This window comes from Salarias fasciatus, chromosome 23 (assembly GCF_902148845.1).
Source record: "Salarias fasciatus chromosome 23, fSalaFa1.1, whole genome shotgun sequence".
NCBI lineage: Eukaryota > Metazoa > Chordata > Actinopteri > Blenniiformes > Blenniidae > Salarias > Salarias fasciatus.
Window position 1 is genome coordinate 22944635 of NC_043766.1, and position 24220 is coordinate 22968854.

At 41.9% G+C, this 24220-nt stretch overlaps 1 protein-coding gene across 1 annotated transcript; it reads left to right on the forward strand.

Annotated features, from left to right (window-relative positions):
* The first annotated feature begins 123 nt into the window (after positions 1 to 123).
* On the forward strand, positions 124 to 5129 carry LOC115382334 (mitochondrial coenzyme A transporter SLC25A42). The gene is made up of 8 exons (XM_030084066.1): positions 124 to 446; positions 808 to 962; positions 2045 to 2156; positions 2379 to 2404; positions 2604 to 2770; positions 2882 to 2998; positions 3627 to 3778; positions 3872 to 5129. The coding sequence occupies exons 2-8, from the start codon at positions 876 to 878 to the stop codon at positions 4195 to 4197; spliced, it is 987 nt and encodes a 328-aa protein (XP_029939926.1). The 5' UTR covers positions 124 to 446; positions 808 to 875; the 3' UTR covers positions 4198 to 5129.
* The last annotated feature ends 19091 nt before the right edge of the window (positions 5130 to 24220 follow it).

Here is a 24220-nt window from a genome sequence, read left to right on the forward strand (position 1 = left end):
GAGAGAGAGAGAGAGAGAGAGAGAGAGATAAACACGTTATTAGATGGGAAACCTGGCAACCTAATATCGTTCGAACTCTCGCGGGACTTCCCTTGTACAATAACGGAATTAGCTCTCGGTTCTTGTAGTCCAAAATAGAGACACACTGTCCCAGTTTCCTTAAGATAGCGCAGATAAACAATCTTTCGCGCAGGCCTGTACTGGATTTCCTCGTAGGCCGCGCCTAAAAACAGCCTGCACGGTCCGCCGCAGTTCGCCAGCTGTCATTCAGCCTCATCTTCAGGGACGTCAACAACAAGGCAGGCGACGTGCGAGACGAGCCCCGCTGCGTGTCGAGGGGAGTCGACGGGCGAGCCCCCAGCGAGCAAACTAATGTTTACAACAGGCTGCATCACTGACTGAGGCGACGCGTCGAACATTTCTGGCCTTTTAAACGTGGAAGAAAGGTAACATATATGAGACTTATTCACGATGCAACTTCATGTAACTGAAAAAGACAATTATGCATTAGCGTGTTTATACAATGGTTGTGTATGCTTGACTATTTTTGCAAGGTGTGGTCACCAAGTTGCCTGATCTGCTTCTAAATATTCGACAATAGGGTTAGTGTGATTGCTCATATTTGATAGTGTATTTGCTCTATGCAGGAAAACAAAAACAAAGCAGAATCGACCCCCTGTGATAGAATACCATTGTTTACAGTCTGTGTTGGACAGTATCCCATCCGTGTTGGGATATAAACAAAAAAAGGAACTGCGACACATGTCCGAGTGGGGCTTGATTATTTGTTCTCACTTTTCTCCACAGAGGGTGTCATTTCTCCTTGAATGAGTGACCAAGAGATTGACAGTCTCTGTGATCCGTGAAGGGCACACATGGCCCACCAAGTCCGCGACCACCAGAGTCACCTGCCTGTGGCCCAGGCCACTGTGTTGACTCTGCCACCGTCCAACCAAGCAAAGGTGAATATTTACGTACACATTTCAGTATTATGAGTGGTTTGGTCGGGGGTATGGATTTTAAACTTGTTTATCTCAAAAAAAAAAAAAAAAAAAAAAGGCTGGAAAATCTTGCTCAACTCTGCCTTTCTGCTGTTAGACTGTTAACTCTTACATGGTAAACCTTCCAAAGTGTCCCAGACATGATTAGTGTTATACTGGTTGTTGTAACTAACATGCAGAGCAGCTGCTGTGGTGTTAAACAAGCAGTGAAGGGCATGCCTCTACTAGTACATGGCTGTATTTAGCAGTGAGGTGCCAGATAATCCAAAGCTAGACTCTGTTTACGCAGCAGTCGGGCCGACTGTCATTCACAAGCAAACATTTACAGCCTAATACTTTAATGTTGACATGAGACAGCACAAATACATCAGGAAATCAGTTTCACACTCTTTACTGAAGTACTAAAAGGGTGAATGAAAGACATCCAGCTTCAAATTGTTCATGTTCTACTTTGCGTGAGATGTGTTTGTTTTAAGTGCTCTTCTTATCAGTGTGTGGGATTGTTTATTGGGTTCAACTGTTCCACATATCTCTGTGAGCACACAAACAGCTTGACTTCAGTGTGGTTTTATCTGTTGCTATTTGGCGTAGCAGACTTCACGTGCAGATTCAGGTCATCTGTTGGTCTATCTTTGCTGGTTATTGATTGATCAGAGATCAGTCTGTCTGTTCTATCCTTTTCTCTCCTTCTATCACCTGATGCCAACTGGAACAGCAGAAAACTGCCACCTCTGAGCCTGGTTTTGCAAAGTTTCCTTCCTGTTAAAACAGTTTTTCCTTCCCACAGGCACTTATGCTTGCTCATGTGGAACTGTAGGGCTTTCTCTGTAGAAACGCTTGGAAATGACTGTGTTGTATCTGACGCAATATAAATAAAGCTGAATTGAACATTTGGATATTTGCACACTTGTTCCGATAAAAGTCCAGCATTTGCGTCACTTTTTTTTTAAACAAAGATAAAAACATGCTTTCTCCCATAGACATCTCATTAGCGATAGATTATGACACACTAATCAATCATCTGACTGAATGTGTCTAAACAGGACCTGAGATCAAGATGGACCACTCTGGACTCCCTGCTGTGTGGTGCATTTGCTGGAGCTGTGGCCAAAACAGTCATTGCACCTTTAGACCGTACCAAGATTATTTTTCAAGGCAAGAACAACGACAGCCGATTACTTCTTTCCCTCCAGCTGTAAACAGGGTGACATAACCTGTTATGTATACCAAACTGCTCAGGAATGCAACAGTATTTTTTGTTGTTTCAGAGTTTTCAAGTATGCCGTAACTGATAGTTAATCCTCTTAGAAGAGTGTTTAGCCTGCACAGGAGACTGTTGTTCCATGCTGACGTTGACCGTGTTTTTTCCTTTCACAGTGTCTTCAAACAGATTTTCTGCCAAGGTGAGTTGAGCTGTCTAAATTTGTCACTAATCACAGACTGATTACTTCATTATTATATAATTTTACACATTGTCTTCTGTCATAAGCAAGGCAGTGTACAGCAAACTTATAATAGTTGTGGAATTTTAATGGGAACTTTGTTAGGTCTAGAAAATGTGCCTGAAGTCTGTTTCTGACAAAATCTACCCCCCACCCACAGGAGGCCTTCAGGCTCATCTACTGCACCTACATGAAAGATGGGCTGCTTAGCCTGTGGAGGGGAAACTCTGCCACTATGGTGAGAGTCATGCCCTACGCTGCCATTCAATTCTGCTCACATGAACAGTACAAAAGACTGCTGGGGAGTTACTATGGCTTCCAGGGAAAGTGAGTACTCACTCTGCATTTTTTAAAGTATTTGTTTGGTTTAGTTTGTAGCTGATGGCTGGATGGCGACTTGTTTACTTAGCCGACTTTTTGATTCCTTTTTTGTTTCAGAGCTCTCCCCCCGTTCCCTCGTTTGTTGGCGGGGTCTCTGGCGGGCACGACCGCTGCCATGCTCACCTACCCACTGGACATGGTGAGAGCCAGGATGGCCGTCACAGCTAAAGAAATGTAAGCACCTGGAATATATTGTCAGTGGTGGGGCTTAAACTTAAGCATGGAGAAAGATAACAAGCAAAAAAAAAACCAAAAAACTTCTCTTTGTTCCACAATTTTAAGATGCATTTTGCTACAGATAGGATTTTCCATCTTTAGATCTCAGACTTTGTGCTTCTCTGAAAGCTTCTTTTATACTCTTTCATGTTACTGTCCTGTTGCCAAACAATATCTGCAAAATGCTCCTCCAGTTGTTTTTGAATGGCAGTTTTACTTTTCCTGTTGCCCTGTTTTTAACTTTTTTGAGATGCATCACAGCCATGAATTTAGAATTCACTAATTTCCATGAAATTAAAAAAATAATGTCTTAGCATGTTATGTGGGGATAAAAAGATAGACTACAGACATTATGCTATGATTTTTGGGGGAATAGGGTTGTATAAAAGCAAACTTTAAATATTTAAAGAGTTTTTACACGCAGATATTTTGTTACAACTTAACCAGAAAGACTAAACAGAACCAAGTTAAGTGAGAATCCTTGAGAACGCTGCTCATTAAAGTATTTGCACTTCGTTCCTTCCTTCAACTGAAAATGGCAAATGCTTCTCCACAGTTTAGTTTAACTACTCTTTTTCTCCAACAGGTACAGTAACATTATGCATGTGTTTGTACGGATCTCCCAAGAAGAAGGTGTGAAGACGCTTTACCGAGGCTTCACTCCCACTATCCTGGGTGTCATCCCTTACGCAGGAATCACCTTCTTCACATATGAAACACTTAAAAAATTACATGCAGGTAAGTTTTACCTTTGATGTTAATTTAATACAATTAAATGTATTAAAAATTCTGTTTTAAAATTCTTCTTTTTTTTTTTTTATCTCTCTGCAGAAAAGACAAAGCGGTCTCAGCCTTACCCTCATGAGCGCTTAGCCTTCGGTGCCTGTGCAGGGCTCATTGGACAGTCAGCTTCATACCCCCTGGACGTGGTGCGGCGACGCATGCAGACCGCCGGAGTCACCGGCTCGTCCTACAACACCATCATGGGGACCATGCGTGAGATCGTAACCCAGGAGGGTGTCACACGCGGACTGTACAAAGGCCTGAGCATGAACTGGGTTAAAGGCCCCATTGCAGTGGGAATCAGCTTCACTACGTTTGACATCACACAAAACCTGCTGCTCAAATTGCATCAGATGAGCTTCTTCATCCACTGAATCACGCCAGAGTGGCGAGAATGTAACAGGGAGGCAAATCTCTGCTTGTTCAGACGGGCATCTTTCTGCAGTTTTGGTTCAGATATGCAGGACAGCAGAGGTATGGATGAGTAGACAGGAGAGCTGTTAGCCGCACAGGTAAAGACACTCATCGAGGAAAAGGAACGGTTTTTTAGGAAGTGTTGTTCACACTATGGAAACTTTGTTGTGAAATGACTGTCATTGTAGTTAAAATCATAACAATATGAGGAAACTAATTCACACAGTGAATTGCGCTTTTCTGCTAATCTTTGCACTTTGTCAGACTTGCATTAGTTTTTAAATTCAGTCCTTAGAAAACACAGAGACCTGAATCATTCAGTTTATCCAGAGAAAATCCTACTTTAAAAAAAACTAAAGGAAAAAAAGATCAATGTTTTTGATCTTGAAAACTTGACACCTCAGGCAATTATTTGTGGCTGCAATGTTGGTGTCTTTTTTTAATCTAGCACTCAGTGACGGTGCCAATGTTGGACTGAATGTATATTAATGGAGTGAGCGAATGTCGGAGGGTGGTGTTGTCAGCGGGACTGCACACGTTCAATATCTGCCCTGCACACAGCTGTGGAGTCTGGATGCTAATCAAACAATGAATAAATCTGTCTGTAGGTTTAAATATGTTAAAATGTATTACAAATTGATTTATGTGTGTATTATTTAGGTTGCACCTTTTGTACTGTGCTCACATTGTTGTGCAGATTACATGAATGCTATTATTCCTAAAGCATTGTTTAACCCCCCTCCCCAAAAAAATGAAAACACTGTTAACCCATATATGTGTTTTATGTGCAAAGCATTTCAAGTATACAGTGTATAAATACAGTGTATCCAAAGATCTATATTTGCTGGGTTTTTTTCTCAAATCACAGCTGACCTTGCAATAAAGTGTTTGAACACAACAGGTAGCAGTTACTCATTGTGTCCACTTGAGGGGGCTGCTCCCCCAGATAGTCATGACTGACCCATTTTTACATTGGACCACATCTGAAACAAACATCATATAATGAAAAAGCTCTGTCATACTTATATTTGAAGTCGTCAGCTTGATCCACGGAGTTAAAAGGTTTACTCTCTCATCTGACAACCCACAGAAAATCTGTTGGCGACACACATTGTGTCTCAAACCATATTTTGGAATCACTGTTTTTGGACCAGCACTGCCCACAATAAAGGATTTAATTCGTCTGAAATATCCAGGTATCTTCCTGAAGAACCACATGAAACATCTATAGCTTATACACTTTCTACAATTAGCGTGGTGTATGTGTTGATCCAAACTGCACAAAGAGTTTCTGAAATGGGGTGGAAATACATTCACACGCCCTCCACACTTACTGGGAAAAAAGCCTGCAGCAGTTCTGAATAATAAACTAACATTTTATTTACAACATGTGACTGAGCGGCCCCCTGTCACTGAATGAAGACAGTGCTCACACGTGCCAAACATTTCTCCACTTCCTGGGTCGCTGCGCCCCAATAAAGCCTCACCACGATTCCTCCCAGAATCAGCTCTGGAGCTCAGGTGAGGGTTCACACTCTGCAGTCCCACTCCTGCACATCAGCTCTCACACATTTACACCACAGACAACAGACGCGGTGTTTTCTCCCCATTTCACTCAAACAGACGTTCACACGGCCAAACAGAGGCGCTCCTACCGACTCAGCTTCATAGGGCCGCTGGGCGGGAGAGTGGCCACCAGGCCAGCTGCTCTGAATTAATCCACGAGGTAGGTATAGCTTCTGTTTGAACTGACACATGCATCATATTAATGAGTGGGTTTCTATTTACATTTCACTGGTGTTTAATATGATTATCTCAGATAATTTATCTGTTTGTTTAGTGGCCACAAATATGCCTTGTTTGAATTTATTATTTTTGTTTGACACACCCAGTTGCAGGGGCTTATCAAATATAAGGGAGGCATTTTGGCTTGTTGGAGTGAGTGTTTGTGGGAGTTTTTCTTGGATAGTTGGAGAGAGTGAGACAGAGTTGAAGAGAGTGTTTGTTGACAGAGTTGAAGACAGAGTGATACAGAGTCAGAACATTGATGGTATTAATGCAGATACTGAGAGGGCTTGTCTGACTGGAGACCTGACTTTTGGCTGGAGGAAGGAGCTGAAGCAGAGTCCCCACCTAGACCAAGAAGGCTGATCTGGAGCGGTCACACATGTTCTTTGTTTGTGTAGGCTGGAAGAAGGAGCTATGGAAGAGCTCAGGAAAGGCCAAAGCCTCTGTAGACCATGGGAACTCTCTAAATACGTTGTTTTGGGTCATTTTTCAAATCTTTCACACAATAAAACTTCCTCATATTTTTGCACCCCCCCCCCCCCCCCCCCCCCCCCATGAACTCAATTACTGTTCAATCCACAAATATGAATTAAAGCTGTATCTTAAAAAAAAAAACAAAAAAACAACAACCTTCATATGAACACAATCCAGAAATGCTATTATTTTTTTTACCATCTACCCTGGGCCAAGGTTTATTTTAAATGAGCTGAAGTAAAATGAAAAAAGTTGTGGACTGAAGAGGAGAGAGACCAACTTGTTTACAGCAAACACTTTAAAATTCGGCATCTGATATTGACAGTTCTTTGAGGTTTTTGAACGTTATAATCTACCATCCAGAGTTTTTTTTCCATTTGACCAAGAACTCTCATACATCGCAATATAATGTTAAACCACATCAACTCGAGGTTATGAAGAAGACCTCCTCATTTACCTGAGATTCAGTTGCTAAATGAAACAAAATAGCACTTCTCAACCAGTTTTCAGATGTATTGCTGCAAACAAAATGAATGAATGAATTAGTATTCTCTGTTTTGATATGTCATGTGACAGCTTTCTGTTGGGAACTATGTGGCTTCATGAGATTTGTAAATCACTACATTATGTTTAATGTAAATGCTAAAAAATTATTTCCCTGTAAGTGTGAATGTGAGTGTGTGCAACTGTCTTTCTCTCTGAGTGTTGTCCTGATGTACTGGCAACCTGTCCAGAGAGCAAAGTGCATTCACCCTGAGTCAGCTGGGCACAGCTCCATCGACACCAGCTTTGAATATCAGCGTATCACATGGATGGAAGTAAGTTTCAGGATGACGTAGTCAGTCCTCACCGACAGTTTGTAAAGAAACAGAATAGATTCTGTGTGGGATACCACAATGCTTAAAAGAGGCCGACTTGGGATTGAAAGTTCACAGGTCTGTATCCCACTGTGGATGGGTCAACAGTGAGTCCCTGAGTAAGATCCTGGAGGTGAATCCCTAGACCCCCATTATCTCCCTGGAGTGTCTTAATGTGACTGCCCATCACATGAGTAAATGTAGAAAAAAAACATTTCCCCAAGAGAATTAATAAAGTCTGATGAGCTAGTTAGTTAGTTTAGAACTGGTCACCACACATTACTGCAACTAAACTGCACTGCTCCTTATTTTGGAAAAAAAGCACACAAGGTGAAACATACTGGTCTAAAATGATGAATTATGATGTACTGATAAGACACATAATTATGTATTTAAAATGATTTATATTTATTTTATTCATTTACTCAGATATGTAATACACTAATTTTAAATCAAGTGAAGTTGAAAAAAATCAAGTCATTACACAGAACATGAATCTTGTTCCGCTCATCTGTTTTTATAGTGGGGACCTAAATATGTTCCCATCCTCACGTTGTATGAATTTTCCTTCTTTCCTTCTTTGTGAAGGACAAAAATAGTAAAAATAACAAAAGAGAGAGAACAATTAATCATCGAGTGCGCCTGGTTTCAAAGCTAAGAATGAGTCAAATTACTTACGGAAAATTAAAATAATTCAATACAATGCCCATAAAAATAATAAAAAAAAACAGCCGCACCATTCCCTGTCTGTAGATGGCAGCATTGAGCGGCTCCTCTGTGCAGAGAGCTCCTTAATGGAGGTTATTTAGGCTCTGATCACCTCGTGGCCTGAACTTGACCTGTCCTCTGCTCAGTCACACCAGCCTGCAGGCATTTCCACTGATTCTTAGACTGTTGTAACTATTTTCAACATATCCACCCTCTGTAAAAAAACATACAATAATTATTTATTCATCTTCAAATGTTGAATTGCGGTTATAAATTGTATATAATATGCATAAATGTATCCCAGTTTTATAGTGCAAATGGCCAGGTTATAAAAAGTGGATTAATTAGAAAAACAGATTTCACGATGATTTTTTTGAAAGTGTTCTTTTATTATTTGTTTATGCATTATCTATATTGGTTCCAATTTAAAGCAGTGTATTAATTCAATTCACTTCAACTTTATTCATATTCACAAAATTCACACTAATTTCTAGGCATTTATAGAAAGAAAAACACATATACATATAAATAACAACAGTCATGGCAACCAATATCTTTTCAGAAACACATTTATTAGAAATATTATCATTACACTGTACATACAAGTCTATGTTTGATTCATTTATCGTGGGTCACCAGTCCATTACATGGTAAATCCAAAGTAACAGACACCCACACACCCACATTCACTCCCATGGGCAATTTAGTATCACAAATTAACATTTTTTTATGAGTGTGATGGAAACAGAATACAAAGAGAAAACCACATGAAGAACATGCAAACTCCACACAGAAAGGCTATACTTGGATTTAAAACCACAATCATCTCATGATGAAGCAAGAGTGCTCACCACTACAGTGTTTATCAAATATCATTCATCAATATCAAAATAATAGATTTTTTGGGGGGGGTAAAACTAGTGTAAAAAATGTGTAAGCTACATTTTTGGTTTGATTATATTAACCATATCTTTTTTTAAATTCAGTCATGTATTATTTATTATTTTAAATGATACATTTGTGGGAAATATAATAAACAGGCTTCTTGAAAGTGGTAGGCTGCATTCGAATCCTGTTTTACTGCTAATGCGCACAAGCTGTAAATAAATCAGAACTGTGCGTTGATTGCATTATTCACCGCCCGGAAACAGTTTCTTTTTTCTCTGCTGGAGGCTTAGTATTGCCTTCTGAACTTTGCATCTGAGCAGCTGGTTGGAAGGATGCTGCCCTCCTTCAATCTGTGTGTACAACGCCCCCCCCCCCCCCCCCCCAATCTCACATCCATCCTGCTTATATGACCTTGACTGTGAATGATGGGATATCCCACTACCCTGGAGTGTGCAGCCACACAGCCTGGTACCGCAACAGTAGAAACAATACGAATGGGTGGATAACATGAAAGGAGGATGGGTGGCTGAGAGAAGCAGAGAAGCAGGAGGAGGAGAACAAGGAGGAGGAGGAGGAGGAAGGATGGATGGAAGCTGCTTCTTGGAGGCGCTGTTGCTATAGGTAACCTGGAATTGTGCCAAGAGAGGGGAATGAACCATTTGCATGTATTCAAATCTCGCATGAATAATTCACTTTGAACCCCCCTACTGGAGCGCAACGCACACATACACACGTACACACAAATCCACAGCATAAGGGGAGAAATGCTTACAAATACTGCCTCCTGTGCACGCACACACCCAGACTCACTGGGTGTGAAAAAGGTGAGGAAGTTACACTGGGATGCAGATAGGAATGAAACTCTGGGCTGATTCAGATTGGGATGTGTAGAAGCAGTAGCTGTGTCTGCAATATCATTCTTCATGTATTAAAAATACACAATTTGCTGTTGGACGGGGCCATTCTCCCAAATACTGCTGTGTGAACAGACATAAGGGGCTGTTTGACTTTGAGCTAATGCTGTGCATATACCCCTGCACAGGCTTAGCAGTGAGTGTTTATTAAATGCAAACATGCATGTTCGCAGCCCTGCTAGTGACTTTTTAGATGCTGGCTGGGATCCAGTTGTCATCACTTTCAAGGGCCCATTCTGTGTTCCCTTTCCAAGCACCTGGCGCTGAGACTGCTTTCATAAATTCACCGGCATTAAAATGCCTTGGGGGATGCTTTATCTAACATAAACTGAACCGTAAATGATTGCCTGTAAACTTTCACTCCAAAAAAAAAAGGAAAGGATCTGATGAAAAAAAAAAAAAAACTGCTAATCACATCACCTCGTCTGTAAAAGTCAGCAAGGAAAAGCTTTATTCCCTTCATGCATGCATGCTGATATTTACAAGTCCTTTAGGGTTGTCATCCTCTTTTGCTGCCACCCTCGGCGCTCCCTCTCCCCATAGCTCAGTCTTGTTAATTTTATAAGATCCAGCATACTGCCACTTATCGGCTGGCAGCGTTGTAAAAGCTCTGGGGTCAGTGCATTACTGAGCTGCTGGGCTCCGCTCTTCCATTAGAGGGAGTGTTCAGGCAGTGTTGGCCTTCACTCAATCAAATGCAAGCTCCAAACAGCAGCTCCAAGTGCAGATGAAGGGGTGCAAACACACATATTTATACGCGCGCACACACACACGCATAAACGCAGACTCCTTCACTGAAAACGTGGTGCACATAAATCTGAGTACATAAATGTGTTCGCGCAAGCAAAGCGCTGTACTTGTTACCTCTACTGACTTTTTCAAGCCGCAGGGCAGTTATCACATTCATTTGCATGGAGTGTTTGCATTTAAAAAGAGGTAAATGTATGTAAAGGTATGTGCTTCCACTACGGGTCCATTTTCACCCACTTGGCATTTAAACGTGTTCAAGCACCAAATGAGTTGTAGCCTCTTCCAATCTTAGGATCTGGTGAAACAGATGACAGGTGCAGCTGACAACAGAAGGCACAAATAAAACGCAGGGCGCAAGGCTGATTCCATGTAGATATTAAAATAGAAATTTTAAATAGAAGTTTGTACCCCTGGGAACATGCTGTGACAAAGCTATTGCTCGCAATCATTCTTGCTTTGAGGCCAATTTTCTGCTCCTGCCTGTCAAGGTAGTGTCAAGGTCAGAGGAAGTTAAAGAATAATTCTCAAACAAAAATGCTGAAAGAAAAATCTGTGCATCATTTTTCATCCCAAAAATGCACCTGTTTTTATTCACTGTGCTTTTTTATTTCCATTAAAAAGAAAAGAAGTCCAAAAGGCATAGCCAGATGACAGTTTTTAGCAATACACTCTCATGTCAGTGATCATAATTCTGGAAAAGAGGAATGTTTTTACAGTTGTGTGCATAAAAACAAGGAGCACCCTCCTGTTGCTTTTTAAACATGTATGTGTCTTCTCTGCAGGACAAGAAGCTGGGGGTGGATGGTGGGTGGGTGGACTGACGAAGGGGAAGCTCTCTCAGACTTTGCATGATAATAGCCAGGGTCCTGTGAACCTTCTGCTCTCTACGTCCACAGTCAAAGACACTGCTGCAGTCAACATGACAAACTAAGCTCCAAGTTCTCTGACTTTTTTTTTTTTTTTTGAGCACCCTGTCCCCCAATCCCCCCCGACTCTCTCCCTTGCAGTTATTAACTCCACCCATGTGTGTCCTGACTCTATGACAAACCGCCACTTGTTTCTCCTTGAGGATTGTGGGCCAAGAATACACATTCATGAGGAGTCTGAGGGTAGGTCTGGGGATGCCCAAGTTCAGGGGAGCCCCCCTGATTACTCTGCACACACAGACACACATCCACACACACATTGGTGAGTAGAAAAAGCCTCAGGTTGGCTTCTATCAGCTTTTATTTCAATTTATTTCTGCATTTTTAATGTATCAACACAAAAACAACAGACATAAACATAAAACATGAAGGATTAAGTTTCATCAACATTCAGGATGATTCTTTTTAATTTTTTTATTTTCTATTCAATAACATTAGTTCAACACATTTCCTAACTCAGCCTTTGAGTGTGAGAGGAACAATCAGAGTCTGAAATCAGAGCGCCTAGAGTTTAATGTTGTATGTGTGCTTTCTGGGTTGGTGTGGAAATAGTCCTCGACTGAGCGACCTGAACCCAAACTGTTTGAATTGTTTAGCATCCAGTTTAAAACAAAGGCAAAAAATTGTATCAATGTCATGTGTTATGTTTGTAATATCTGCTGTACCCCCCCAAAAAAATTACAATTATTTTGGTTAAAATGACCTTTTTTTTTCTAGAGTCCCCAGGCTGCAATCATTTTGCTCGACTGAAATGTCAGTCGGTCATTTCACCTTATTGTACTAATGAATTTCTGGTGAGTTAGCATCAGCTAAATACAAAAATAACGGGAATGCACGAAATAAATAGGACTTTTAAAAGGTTGAATTTTATGTGCTCTTGTTATAAAGAAACTTGCTCAAACGTGGTTATAGTTGTGCAAATAGTCTCAGAGTAAAACGCCCGTCACTGTCAGGGGTCCTGAATACACTCCTGTTCTCACAAAGGATGATTAAAGATGCAATTTCTCAAGGCCAGTTTAGGAAAACTGAATCACCTCTGATTTGGAATTCATTTGAGTTCCATGAAAAGATTCAACAATATTCTGATGGAGTGGAGTAAAACTAGGATAAAGGCATTATTTCTGAAATCTGGGAGGATTTATTTTTTTTTGTTTAAAGACGAAAAACATTAACAAGCATAAAAACATAACATAAAGGCAATTTAGGCAGAGTGTTTTGCTTTAAAGAACAAAATCAGTAACAAATATATTGTGTGAATTTGTTTATTCTTTTCTCTCCTCTTTAAAATTAATTAAAATTCCCAGTTGTGTTCATGAAATTCACCTCAGTGTAGACAATCAGCGACTGTGAGTTAAACAGAACAAAAAGGATGCTCAAAATTTTATTGAAGGGTCAGTCACTGTTTTCTCAAAATAAAGGACAAAATATACACAACCGTTGTGCAAACATACATTTGTTTTATGAGCCTGATTAAAACACAGAATTTATTTATTTTATATGGCACATCACGGTTTTTATTTCACATTTTTTTCCCTTTTTTGTGTAATTGCTGATTTGTCAGGGATTCAAACAGAATTAACAAGTCCATTTCCTTGTGACGCCACAGATTGTTATTCATAGTTTATATGCAATAAACAAGACTCTTCAAACAGACCCATTTGCTTTTACAGCCTCAGAGCTTTATGCCGCTCAGTCCTGCTCCTGAAGGCCTTTGTGTTGTTAACGGAGCGGGATGTCAGGGACTCTCCTTCAACAGGCAAACAAACAGTCAGACAATTAGAGGACAATTAACCCACGACCCCTGGGGGCTCATCTGGGTTAATGAAGAGCTGCGCTCACAAGTGAGGGATCCTTCAGGGTTCAGTCAGCTGGACATGAAGAAGAACTTTGAACAGACCTATTTTTAATAGAGATCAGTGTGTTTGTGTTTAATATAATTTTTTTTCACACACACAGCACTCTTGAATTCAGTGCATTTTTGTTCCAAAAGAAACACTTTCCCAATGAAATTATGAAATTGCAGCAAAAGTGAAAATAACACAGTTAAATTGACAATACACAGAAGGACATGTAAAACAAACATAAAAAACCCAGAATAAATAAACAAACACATAAGAAAAAAAAAACTATCCACCAGTAAAACAAATAACTGCATCTTTCAACACAAGCTTTTTTCTTTTTGTTTTACGCTTGTCTTCACATATTCGGGCCTTGCTGTCAAAGTTGTACACTGTATACAGACTTTATGTGACATGATCCGTAACTCCATCTATAGGTGTTATGGTATCATTCCCACCATTAAAGAGGTTTTCCACCTTCCCAGTGACCTCCGCCTCGCCTCACAGGACACAGAAAATGACCTGATGGCAATGTCTTTCACTGTACAGAGAGGTTATGCTGAAATGTGTGTGCGTTTGTGTGAGTGTGTGTGTGTGTGTGTGTGTACAGAAGGCTGGTCACTTCACATACAGCGTCTCTCTCTAGAAAGTGTCCAGCCTGTAGGGCTTGGCCTTCCTCCTGGTGAGAGTGGGGGAATCTAGCGTGGCCAGTAAGCATGTATATCAGGCCATCTCACGGCTGGCTGGACGCTCCCTGGGTGGCCCACCATGGTCAATACTGCACTGCTGACTGGACACACAGAATGGGATAATCTCCTACTTTCTTTCAGCGCCATGGTGTGCGCACACACACACACACACACACACACACACACACACACACACACACACACACACACACAACATTTCTTTTATGCTGGTGAGGCCATGTAAGCTTGTCTGGTCCTAATTTCAGGTCAGGACCAGTCAGGGCGAGCCTGGAGTGAGTGAGTGAGTGAGTGAGTGAGTGAGTGAGTGAGTGAGTGAGTGAGGGGACAGTGGTGTGGTGAGGTGGAGCAAGCAGGTGGGGAGAGAGGGGAGCATGGAGCCCATTTCAGCAGGAGCACTGGAGCACACTGGGGGCAGTGGGGCATCACCTTTACTTGCTGTTGGGGAAAACAAAAGAGGTGCGATCCCCACAAAAAAAAAAGGTCCTGTGCTTGTGTGTGTGTGTGTGTGTGTGTGTGTGTATGTGTGTGTGTGTGTGTGTGTGTGTGTGTGTGTGTGTGTGTGTGTGTGTGTGTGTGTGGTTATGAATGTGTATCATTGTTCAGTTTTCTTCAGCTCCAGCAACTCGTTTCAACACCCCTGCTGCAAATACACAAAGGCACCTAATTGACACTACAGATTTAGGCCACACTAGGTTTAACTGTCCTTCTTCCAACCCTGCAGCCAGTGTGGGAATAATCAAGAGACGCCTGAGCTTCTTTTCCAGTCGCTATTTGTACAGGAAGCATCACACTTGTAATGTAACTCTATTAACACTAGTTTCAGAAAAAACAAACACAATTAAGAGCCATCACTATTCACGTTTAGGAACGAAATTCAGTTTAAGTTTTAAAAGAAATTGAAATTCATTCATTTTAATTGGGTAAAATACGCTGATCCAGATGGACTTAATGAAACACTGACAGAAAATATGAAAAAGGCGTAATGATTGCTGTGTTTGATGTACTGTCTGTGTTTCCATTATTTTTAAGATAATGCAAGTCTTAGTTTTTCATTCACTAACCTTGGTTCGTACAAACAGACTGATTTTGATGTTTTTGTTTTTTTTTTTTTTAGGATATTTTGAATTCCATGCTTTAAGGTTTGCCAGTGAGTTTGACCCTGGTGTACTGTCAAACTCCTAATGTGTAACAAGCCCGTAGATCAAGCCAAATTATTACAAGGTCAAAACATATAGCTTTATTTTAGTAAACTATTCAGCTACAGCTTTTCCCTGCAGCTTTATGTAAACTCCAAACTGCAGTTAAAAGTAATATTTTATCAGCTGAAAATGAACACAAAATTGTAATAAAAAATGTGGGAAGATGACATCCATATTAACTAATAAGGTCATTATTTAGAATAAATACATTTGTATTTTATTGAGCAGCAGGGGTATAGAAAAAATAGATACATTGACCTTTACACACACAGGAAAGTATAGCTCTCCTTAAACAATGAGAATCATTATGATACTCCTTAGACTGTCAATTAAAAACACAAACTCCTCACTGAGCAATTAAAAACAAACAATTGTCAAAATTTAGAGACAGGGTGCAATAAAAAATCAAAGACATTTGTTTTTCACAAATTCATCAACTTTATTCAAAGTTAATATCAAACCACGTAAGGCGATTTCATACACTACATTTCAAATAACTTCATTACACTTAGAAAAGATGGTATCAATAAAAATGCATGTGTGTACAGAATGTCCTATTAAAAAGAGAAAGCTCATCATCTGTGATCTCACCGCCTCAGAACTCTTGGTGAAACATTTCACAGTCAAACACTGAGAGTTTAAATTACAGAATGAAAGCAGGACCCCTTGGAGTCTCAACCAATCTCCAACCGAAAATTAGCCTCAAATATAGCAGTTAATATCTGATTAAGCTAATCTGTGAAAACATTACATGGCAGCTTCATTTTATTTTTTGACAGCTCTTACACTGATTTAACCTCAAAACTTACCTTTAAGAAGTGACTCTGACTTACCTGTGTACTCTCACAGTGAGTGCAGATGAGACAACCGATGATGGAACTGATGGTGTGTGTCGAAGTGACTATTCCTGCAAGTGTGGAGGAGCCGGTTTCCATATGTGGTCAAGTATCAACTCATTTGGAGACACTGGCTACAGACAGGAGGTGTGCTTTGTTAATCAGGCTGGATGGGGAACGCTCAGTCCCTGCTTTGCATCTTCCCGGTGTCCTGCTTCTCCGCACCTGTGAATGCAACGAAAAACAAAACACAATTGGTTAAAGAAGAACCCAAAAATCAAGCAGTCAGCACAATGATATTCTCCATTGCTGAATGTCATTTCTGTTCAAGTAAATAAACATATTGCAAGGATTTCCACCCTGTGGGAAAGCGTGAGTGTTCTCGTTGCGGTTTTTGTCTGAATCACGGGGTGTGTGTTTTCTGCACCGGTAAAGATGACGCTGCCCGTGCCATCATCAGCATCCGACACGTGTTCACTCCACAGCAAGGCTCCGTACGGCTGTCCATGTGTGTGCGCGTTTGCTTGAGCGTCTATCAGCTGTCTGCATCAATGAAGTGCATGACCCCAGAGCTAGCAGACAGCCATGGGTCAAAGTTCAAGGCAGAGCCTGTCTGGGCTTCCTGGTTGACCCCAACGCCTGCAGCACAAACCCACATACATACGTGTGAGGCGGGGGGGATGGGTCACCCCCCTTTCCAGACTAATATCACCTCTGGGATTAGGATCCAGACAGATACACATTGACCTCAAACACACACACACACACACACACACACACACACACACACATACACGCTCAGACGCTGGATCTGCTTGGTCATAAAACAGGACTGGGCTGTGCAGCGTGATGCAGACCGGAGCGGCAGAGATGCTGAGTCTGAGGAGGCCATCCAATTATCTTTCTGTGTGAGCTGAAGAGGAGGGCAGGGGGAGACTGGTATCTTTCAGGCGTCATCAGAGTGACGACAACACGCTGCTAGCTACAGCTACACAGAGTTAATGCTTGAGTACATTATGTAAAACTGTAATTTTTTTTCTTTTTAATTGGAGGAATGGAACACCAGTTAAATGAGCCGCTGAGTTGCTGTAGCTGTATCCGTCCTGTCATGTACTTTAACTCTGTAATTTAACCCAAACACTGATAAAGCTTCAGGAAGTGAAAACCCAGAGCACCAATCTGGATAAAAAGGCATCAGCAGGCCAGACACTTCGAAAAAAAAAAAAAAAAAATCACAAATCAAAGGGAAGTGAGATTGCAGAATCTCAGCAGAGCGAAAACAGAAAAAAGGTCAAATTCAGAGGAGCTGGCAGGCTTCACTACCAAGCCATCGGGAAAACTCCCCAAATAAGCGCAAGTGTTAAGCCAGCTAATCCCCTGTATTATTGCAACATCTGTGAGGTCTAGAGAGGTTCTGCTAGCGATTACACAGACAGATGTAAACAATATCCAGCCTGAAACGGAGACGCCCGATAGATAGATAGATAGATAGATAGATAGATAGATAGATAGATAGATAGATAGATAGACAGATAGACAGACATGTGATCCTTGGAAAATAGAACCGAGCACAAGATAAAAGAGACTCAAACACTGATTAATTTTTTCTTTTTTTTTTTTTTTTTGGGTTGGGGGGTGTAGTAGATGAGACAGAAAGTGACAGAACAAGGGGAGTGGGGAGCAGCAGATTGGGAGATGGCAGACCGGCGGTCTGGCGAGCCTGAACCGGCTGAGACACCAGGGAGACGTGCCTAATGTATGCAGAGTTGGGCCGAGGGGCTGAGGAGCGGAGGGTGTCTGGGACTCCTTCAATAGCCTGAAAACTGAGGGGAGAAGCTTTGGGTGCTCGCTATGCACAAGCAAAAGGAAGCAGAGGGGAAAAAGGGGGGGATGGGGGAATTCTTTTTTTTTCCCCCCAGATAGACAACAAGCTGTTTTCCCTGCTCAATTCAGACTGGACTGAACGTCTGACATCCCATTAGGGTTTAGGACAGGGCATAGGCAACAAGGCAGCAATGGGAAGAGAGAGAGAAGGAGAACCGGGAGCAACCCCCCCCACCCACCCACTCTAGCCTACTTCTCCAGTCTGGCTACCTATTAGATCCACAGGACTGCCTGGCTGCTTCTCTGCATACTAATTCCACATTAGCGAAGCCTTGAACGTGAGTGAAGAACAGAGTCGGACTAAATCAGAGACAAGTAGCGCGGCTGATGGGCTGGCTCTTCCAGAGGGTTTAGGAGTGCTTTAGCAGACGTGTCCAGCGGACAGTCCATAGTTTATTGTAGAGTCAGTTCATTTTCAGTGTTTGGTTAGATCTTAAAAAAAAAAAAAGAAAGATGTTCTCTGCATATCCTATACGATTTTATGTTACGTTATTCATTTGGATTTCTAATAAAGTAAAAACACAAAAATTTGCTAGTGACAGTAGAAACCCTGCTTTGTGAACTGATTAATCCACTATTCAAGACTATTTTGATATGAGTTTCAATGAAAAAAAAAGAAAAAACGGCAGTGAATAAATGATACGAGAGGAAAACATCTTTCTATCAACTCTGTAATTCAAGTCCTTTTTTTTAATGGAAATTCTCGATACAAGGGCAAACAAGCAAGCATGATTTAATGGAGGGCATAATCTGAATAAATCAGGAATTAGATCAAAACTACTATTTCAGAGACTTTAAACTGAAAAGAAAATTGTTTTGTTGGCTCTGTATACTCATGATTTTTTTGGCATGAATTGTAAAGTATTAGTTATCAGTAGGATTTGTATTGTATGAAGGCAGAAAGCTTTTTATATTTTCATTAAGTAAGTGAACCTGTGCGTGTGTGTGTGCGTGCGTGCGTGCGTGCGTGCGTGCGTGCGTGCGTGCGTGCGTGTGTGTGGTGATGGTTGAGTCTGGTGATGCAGGCAGACAGTTTAATGACAGTCTTCACCCCAGAACATACAACCGAGTGAGCACCTGGCACACGCACACAGGTGTACACACACCGTGTGACACATGCACATGTATGTGTGATATATGGTGTGGCACTTTCTGGAAAAGACGCCAGGGCCAGTGAAAATGAAACAGAAAGAAATCTTTCTGTGTGTGACCCTGGAAAAGAAATAACTGAAGAGGGGCCTGGAATGGCTTGCGGGCACTTGGGCATTCCCATATGCTTTTAAAAAGATAATAAGTATTCAGCTTGACCTTCAGCGCACAGAGGACAACAAGTACAGCAAATGCTGTCATTAGCAATGCGGAATTAAAATTAATTGTCTGCATTTTGGTTTTTCTAGGCTGTACTGAAGAGCAATAGAGAAAGTAGAGAGCCATTCACTGGTTCAACAGAAGCTGGGTTCTTTGTGCTTTTTGTGTGCCAAGTTGTGCCTGGCCGTGGCCTTGCATCTTATTCAGCTGGACTTGCTCAGGTCTGGACTTGAATTTGGGTCCCAAACAAAGACATAGAGCCACCTCATTAAAAAAACATGTCATTGGATCAGGCCTAGGCTGAATTGTGTGATTTTCCCTCCTACCATAAGTGACCGTGACTGAGCGTTGGTCTGAATGAGAGGCTGGATAGAGGCCTACCAATGGACCGCCATGCCACATCCCTATGGGAACCACCCCTTCACAGAGGGGGGCACATTTAAAGCTTTGTTGGTCTGTTAACACAGCTTTTTAAAACGCCTCTTTATGGACTCAGCTAAGCAAACTGCAGCCCCTGGTTTTCTTGTGACAGAAGGAGAAAGAAAAAAGAGCGCAAGAGAAAGAGAGAGAGAAAGAAAGAAAGAAAGAGACAGAGAAGGGCAAGAAAATCCAAAGAAGAAAGAAGCTAAAACTTTTAAATCTGAACAAAAATTAATCAACAAAAAAAAATATTACAAGATAGAGTGCCTATGAAGTTTCAGTTTAAATCAACTGAAGATCTGTATTTAAAACTAGAAGCACAGTTAAATTTTTCAGCCTTTCTGCCTCGTCGAAATCAAGACAACGTCATCTCACACTGGTGCATCTCCTCTCACTGCATCTAACCAAACTTTGCTGCAGTTGAATGCAGCATAACCAGGTCATTGACAAACTGCTATGTCTTGCTGTGTTCCCTGATACAGTCAGCATACATCCTTACCCAGAGGACTACAGCCATCCTGCTGCTGCTGAAACAATAGGTGTGTGTGTTTGTCTGTGTGTGTGTGTGTGTGTGTATGAGAGAGAGACAAACACCATCCTGGTTGGAAGACCTGGGCCAGGAGACTTTACTCCGTCTCTCAGGGCACCCAGGATGACAGTGAAATGAAGAACAATAAAGTTGCTGAGAGTCGAGCTCAGGACATCAGAGGTGGACCGGAGCTGAGGAGAACCCGCCTTACACAGTGCTGAGTGTGTGCATAATTGTGTCAACCCACTCAAGAAATATCTCAATATGAGCAGAGCGCCAGGCTCCAGAAAACAGCACCCACTATGATGAAAATGCACACGCCTCTCCTCATCTCTTGCTCTCGCGCCCCCTCCCCTTCCCATCTCGCCGCTCACATGCAGCAAGGACCCCGTCCTCGCTATTCTATTGCTGTCTGCTGTGCGCCTGATGAAAAAGCAAAGCGACATAGGAGGTGCACATGCCTAAAGGCAAGAAAACGCACATTTGTAAATCACAGCCCTGATATAAACATAGGGTTTAATAGGGGTTTCTCAGGCGCGTTGGCAGGGGTCCACCTCATCGTGCGCTTCATCAGCCTGCCCGCCTGCTTACAGGAGGAAATGTGACTGAACAGCTTTCCACCGCCATCACCCAGCACAGATGATGGTCTACGGGGCTGAGAATGCATTTGAATACATTTACATAAAGATGGCAGCATGTTGACAGAGGCACTACTGGGAATGCACTGTGCTCATCAGTATCCCCAAATATTGGAGTAATGATTGAAATCTGGTGCAAAGAGGTGGCGGTTTAAAACGTGAAATGGTCACTTTGTTGTAAGAAGTAAGAGGGAAGCCTCAGTGTGCTGTAAACTCTGGGCGGAAACACTGAAGTTGCAGGGTTACTGATACATGGCAGTGTAATGCAGCACTGCAAGAGAAGAAGCACAATGTAGTCAAATAATTTTAACTTCCACTGGTAGAGGATCAGATCAAGACAGATGAGCGTGTGAGATCAGCGTATCTTAAGTCGCCACTTTGTACAAGCAAGGCAAGGTCTTTCATGCAAATCTGATCTGTACTGATAATTCTGATTCATCTTTATTGATGACATCTCTGTAAAGCACTATTTTTGTCTAAACTTAATAAAAAGAGGGCTCACAGTATAAAATAGAGAGCTTATGTCAAAACGATCTTTGTCTTAACAGAATCTATTATGGAAAAAGGTAACAGTGCTAATATAATGTGCATTCTTGATCATTTTTATCCTCCTATACAGAAAATATTATATTTTTTAGCAGTGTGATTTAAAAATATGGTAAACATGAGAATTTCTCAACACAGGCTGCAGATATTCCAGCTGCAGATTGTATTAGAAGATAAATGGACTGGGTTTTACTGTAACAAATTTGGAGGATAGGATTCCTCTAACCTTTTAATCACATCGATGGGATGTAGAGATGGCCCGGGGTGCAGAGCACAGTTTTGTTGGAGAAAGCGCCGTGATTTTCAAGGTAAAAACAGGGAGGGAACAGTAGGAGTGCACTGAGGCTCTGTGATAAACCTCTTGCAGATATAGTCAGCTAGCCAAACCATCCTGTCAGATCAGTGCCTGAGGAGAGGCAGAGGGGGAAAGAGAGGTGGTGAGAAGGGGAAGAGAGCAAAACAGGGGTGAAAAGGGTCAGCAGGGAGGAAGGCTAAACCCCAGAAGCAAGCAAAAGATTGTGTGTGTAGTGCATTTATATTTCAGCATGAACGTGCGTGTGTGCGCGCCAGTGTGTGTGTGTGTGTGTGTGTGTGTGTGTGTGTGTGTGTGTGTGTGTGTGTGTGTGTGTGTGTGTGTGTGTGTGTGTCTGTGTGTGTGTGTGTGCGCGCGCGCGCAACCCCAGCTGGGCAGACATTTACTTGACATGCTGATAGGGATTTAAGCAGTGGGTGGGTGGTGTGTCTGACCAAGGTGAGTGAATGAGCAGAAAAGGGGAGCTGGTGGGGATCGGAGGATGATGGGAGGCGGAGGCAAGGGGGAGGAGGCGTCGGACCAGAGGGGCTCACAAAACTGCTGCTACTAAGCTTGATTTCAGCGTGAGTTGAGACGATTAGGAGACGAAGGCAAAAATGAGGAGGAAAACAGGGGTGAGGGAGGAGTGTATTTTTCATTTTTTTGTAGGAGAACCCTCCAGGCTATGGAAGAGAAGGGGGACTAGTCTATTGAGGTGATGAGGGAAAGCGGGTCTTTCTTTCAGACAGTCTAATGAAGCATAAGTCCCTGATGAAGAATGGAAGTAGGCAACCGCAGGGTGGGTTAGCTTGTGCCTCCGCTCCACTCCATGTCTGCCCTCGCTTCCTGTACTCTCCCTTTCCTCAATCTCCTTTCCTCGTGTGATGCAGTCCCTCCCCTTAAAGGGCTTACACTGTTTATTTCAGACATAATGGGCATAATGTCCTGCTGGCTCACGGACTCGCCTCGTGTATGATTTGATGAAATGCTAATGATATAGTGACCATTTCACCCACAAAGCGGCTGGTTTCATGGAGAATTTGTGACCACTGCGTTCATAAAATGAGAAAATGCTAACATGTCACGTCAGAGAAGGAATCTCATCTGCATTTTAAAACGTAGCTGATTTTGAATGATCTCCATCAAAGCATACATGCCAAAGTGTAATAAAAAAAAAAAAAGAAAACAAAAAAAAAACAACACATTTCTGATTGAGGCATGCACATTTGATGAATCCTGTGCCGACATGTTAAATTACAGGAGGCAGCGGACTGAGACAGACAAGGGGGGCTGTCAAAGTGTCTGACTGGATTTGACCATGTTAGGCTGGGGGTTGTTTGACCAGGAGGTTGACTAGGCTGTGGGACTGATTTCTGACTTGATTTGGCTCAGGGCCGGCTGGAGACTGGCCAGAGGCTGACGGAAGGGGGGTTGGAAGCGGTTGGGTTCCCCTGCTTCTCAGCTCAAGTTGTCCCTGGAGCAAAGCAATAAGAGGCAGCTTATAAAATAAGCAAACACAGGGCAGCTTACAGACAAATCAGCTGGCTAGCCAGCCAGAGATGAGCAACGGATGAATAAAGTACGCACGCACGCACACACGCGCGAGCACACAGCGGCTTCTCTACGCTGCATTGATGACCCCTTCCCTCCAACCCCCTCTAACCTTGACCCCTGAGGTCCTTCTTAACGTGTTTCTGAATGGAAGTCAGTGCAGCTGGAGTGTCTGGCCATGAACTAACCACAACCCCCTCCGACACATGGACCGCCGTCCCCCCATCATTTAGCCTGTTCCCACGCTTGTTGACTGGGTTACTGCCTCCACGTTTCAATAGTTTACTTTCAGTTGTGACCAGCATGATCATGTCCGTCTCTTGCGTAATTTGTGTGAATTATTTTCTGAGTACGTCTTACTACCCCGCCCAATGTGTTCAAATCAATGAGTTGTTTTCGACAGTGAATTTATCATAACATAGAAGTACATGAAAATGACACCAACAGTTTCATGCAGCGTCTTTTGCAAGTGTAATTAGAAATGAGAATGTTTATTGGATTGAGCATGTTTTTTTAATTCAAAATGTGTCTACTTGCTGCCATCAACACATATAGAAAGTAGCTTTAAGACAGTAACCTTACTAAACTTTGAAATATTCAGACTATAAGCCGTAAGACATAAAGACATTCTATCAGCCTCAGTGCCTCTGATCAAAACCATTTATAAAATGACTGAAAGGTACAATTTCTTCATGCAAAATCAGATATGCGTGCATTAATATAAAGGTCCAGTACACCACACATTGCAAAATAAACATAAAATAAATGCAACTGAGTTAGAAAAATGTTCACTGTAAAAGGGACATATTAAATTGAAGGCTTTTACAAGAGTGTCAAATTTGCTATGACAATATGCACAATATGCATTCCATGTTCATGTTTTTCTTCCTTCCACACAGCTTTATTCCTCTTTGTTTCATGGCTAAA

Bases quoted from the DNA above. Each gene is read 5' to 3' on its own strand.
- LOC115382334 (XM_030084066.1), top strand. From the start codon at position 876: ATGGCCCACCAAGTCCGCGACCACCAGAGTCACCTGCCTGTGGCCCAG. The intron at 963-2,044 runs GTGAATATTTAC...GTGTCTAAACAG, and splicing joins CACCGTCCAACCAAGCAAAG to GACCTGAGATCAAGATGGAC. The intron at 2,405-2,603 runs GTGAGTTGAGCT...CCCCACCCACAG, and splicing joins CAAACAGATTTTCTGCCAAG to GAGGCCTTCAGGCTCATCTA.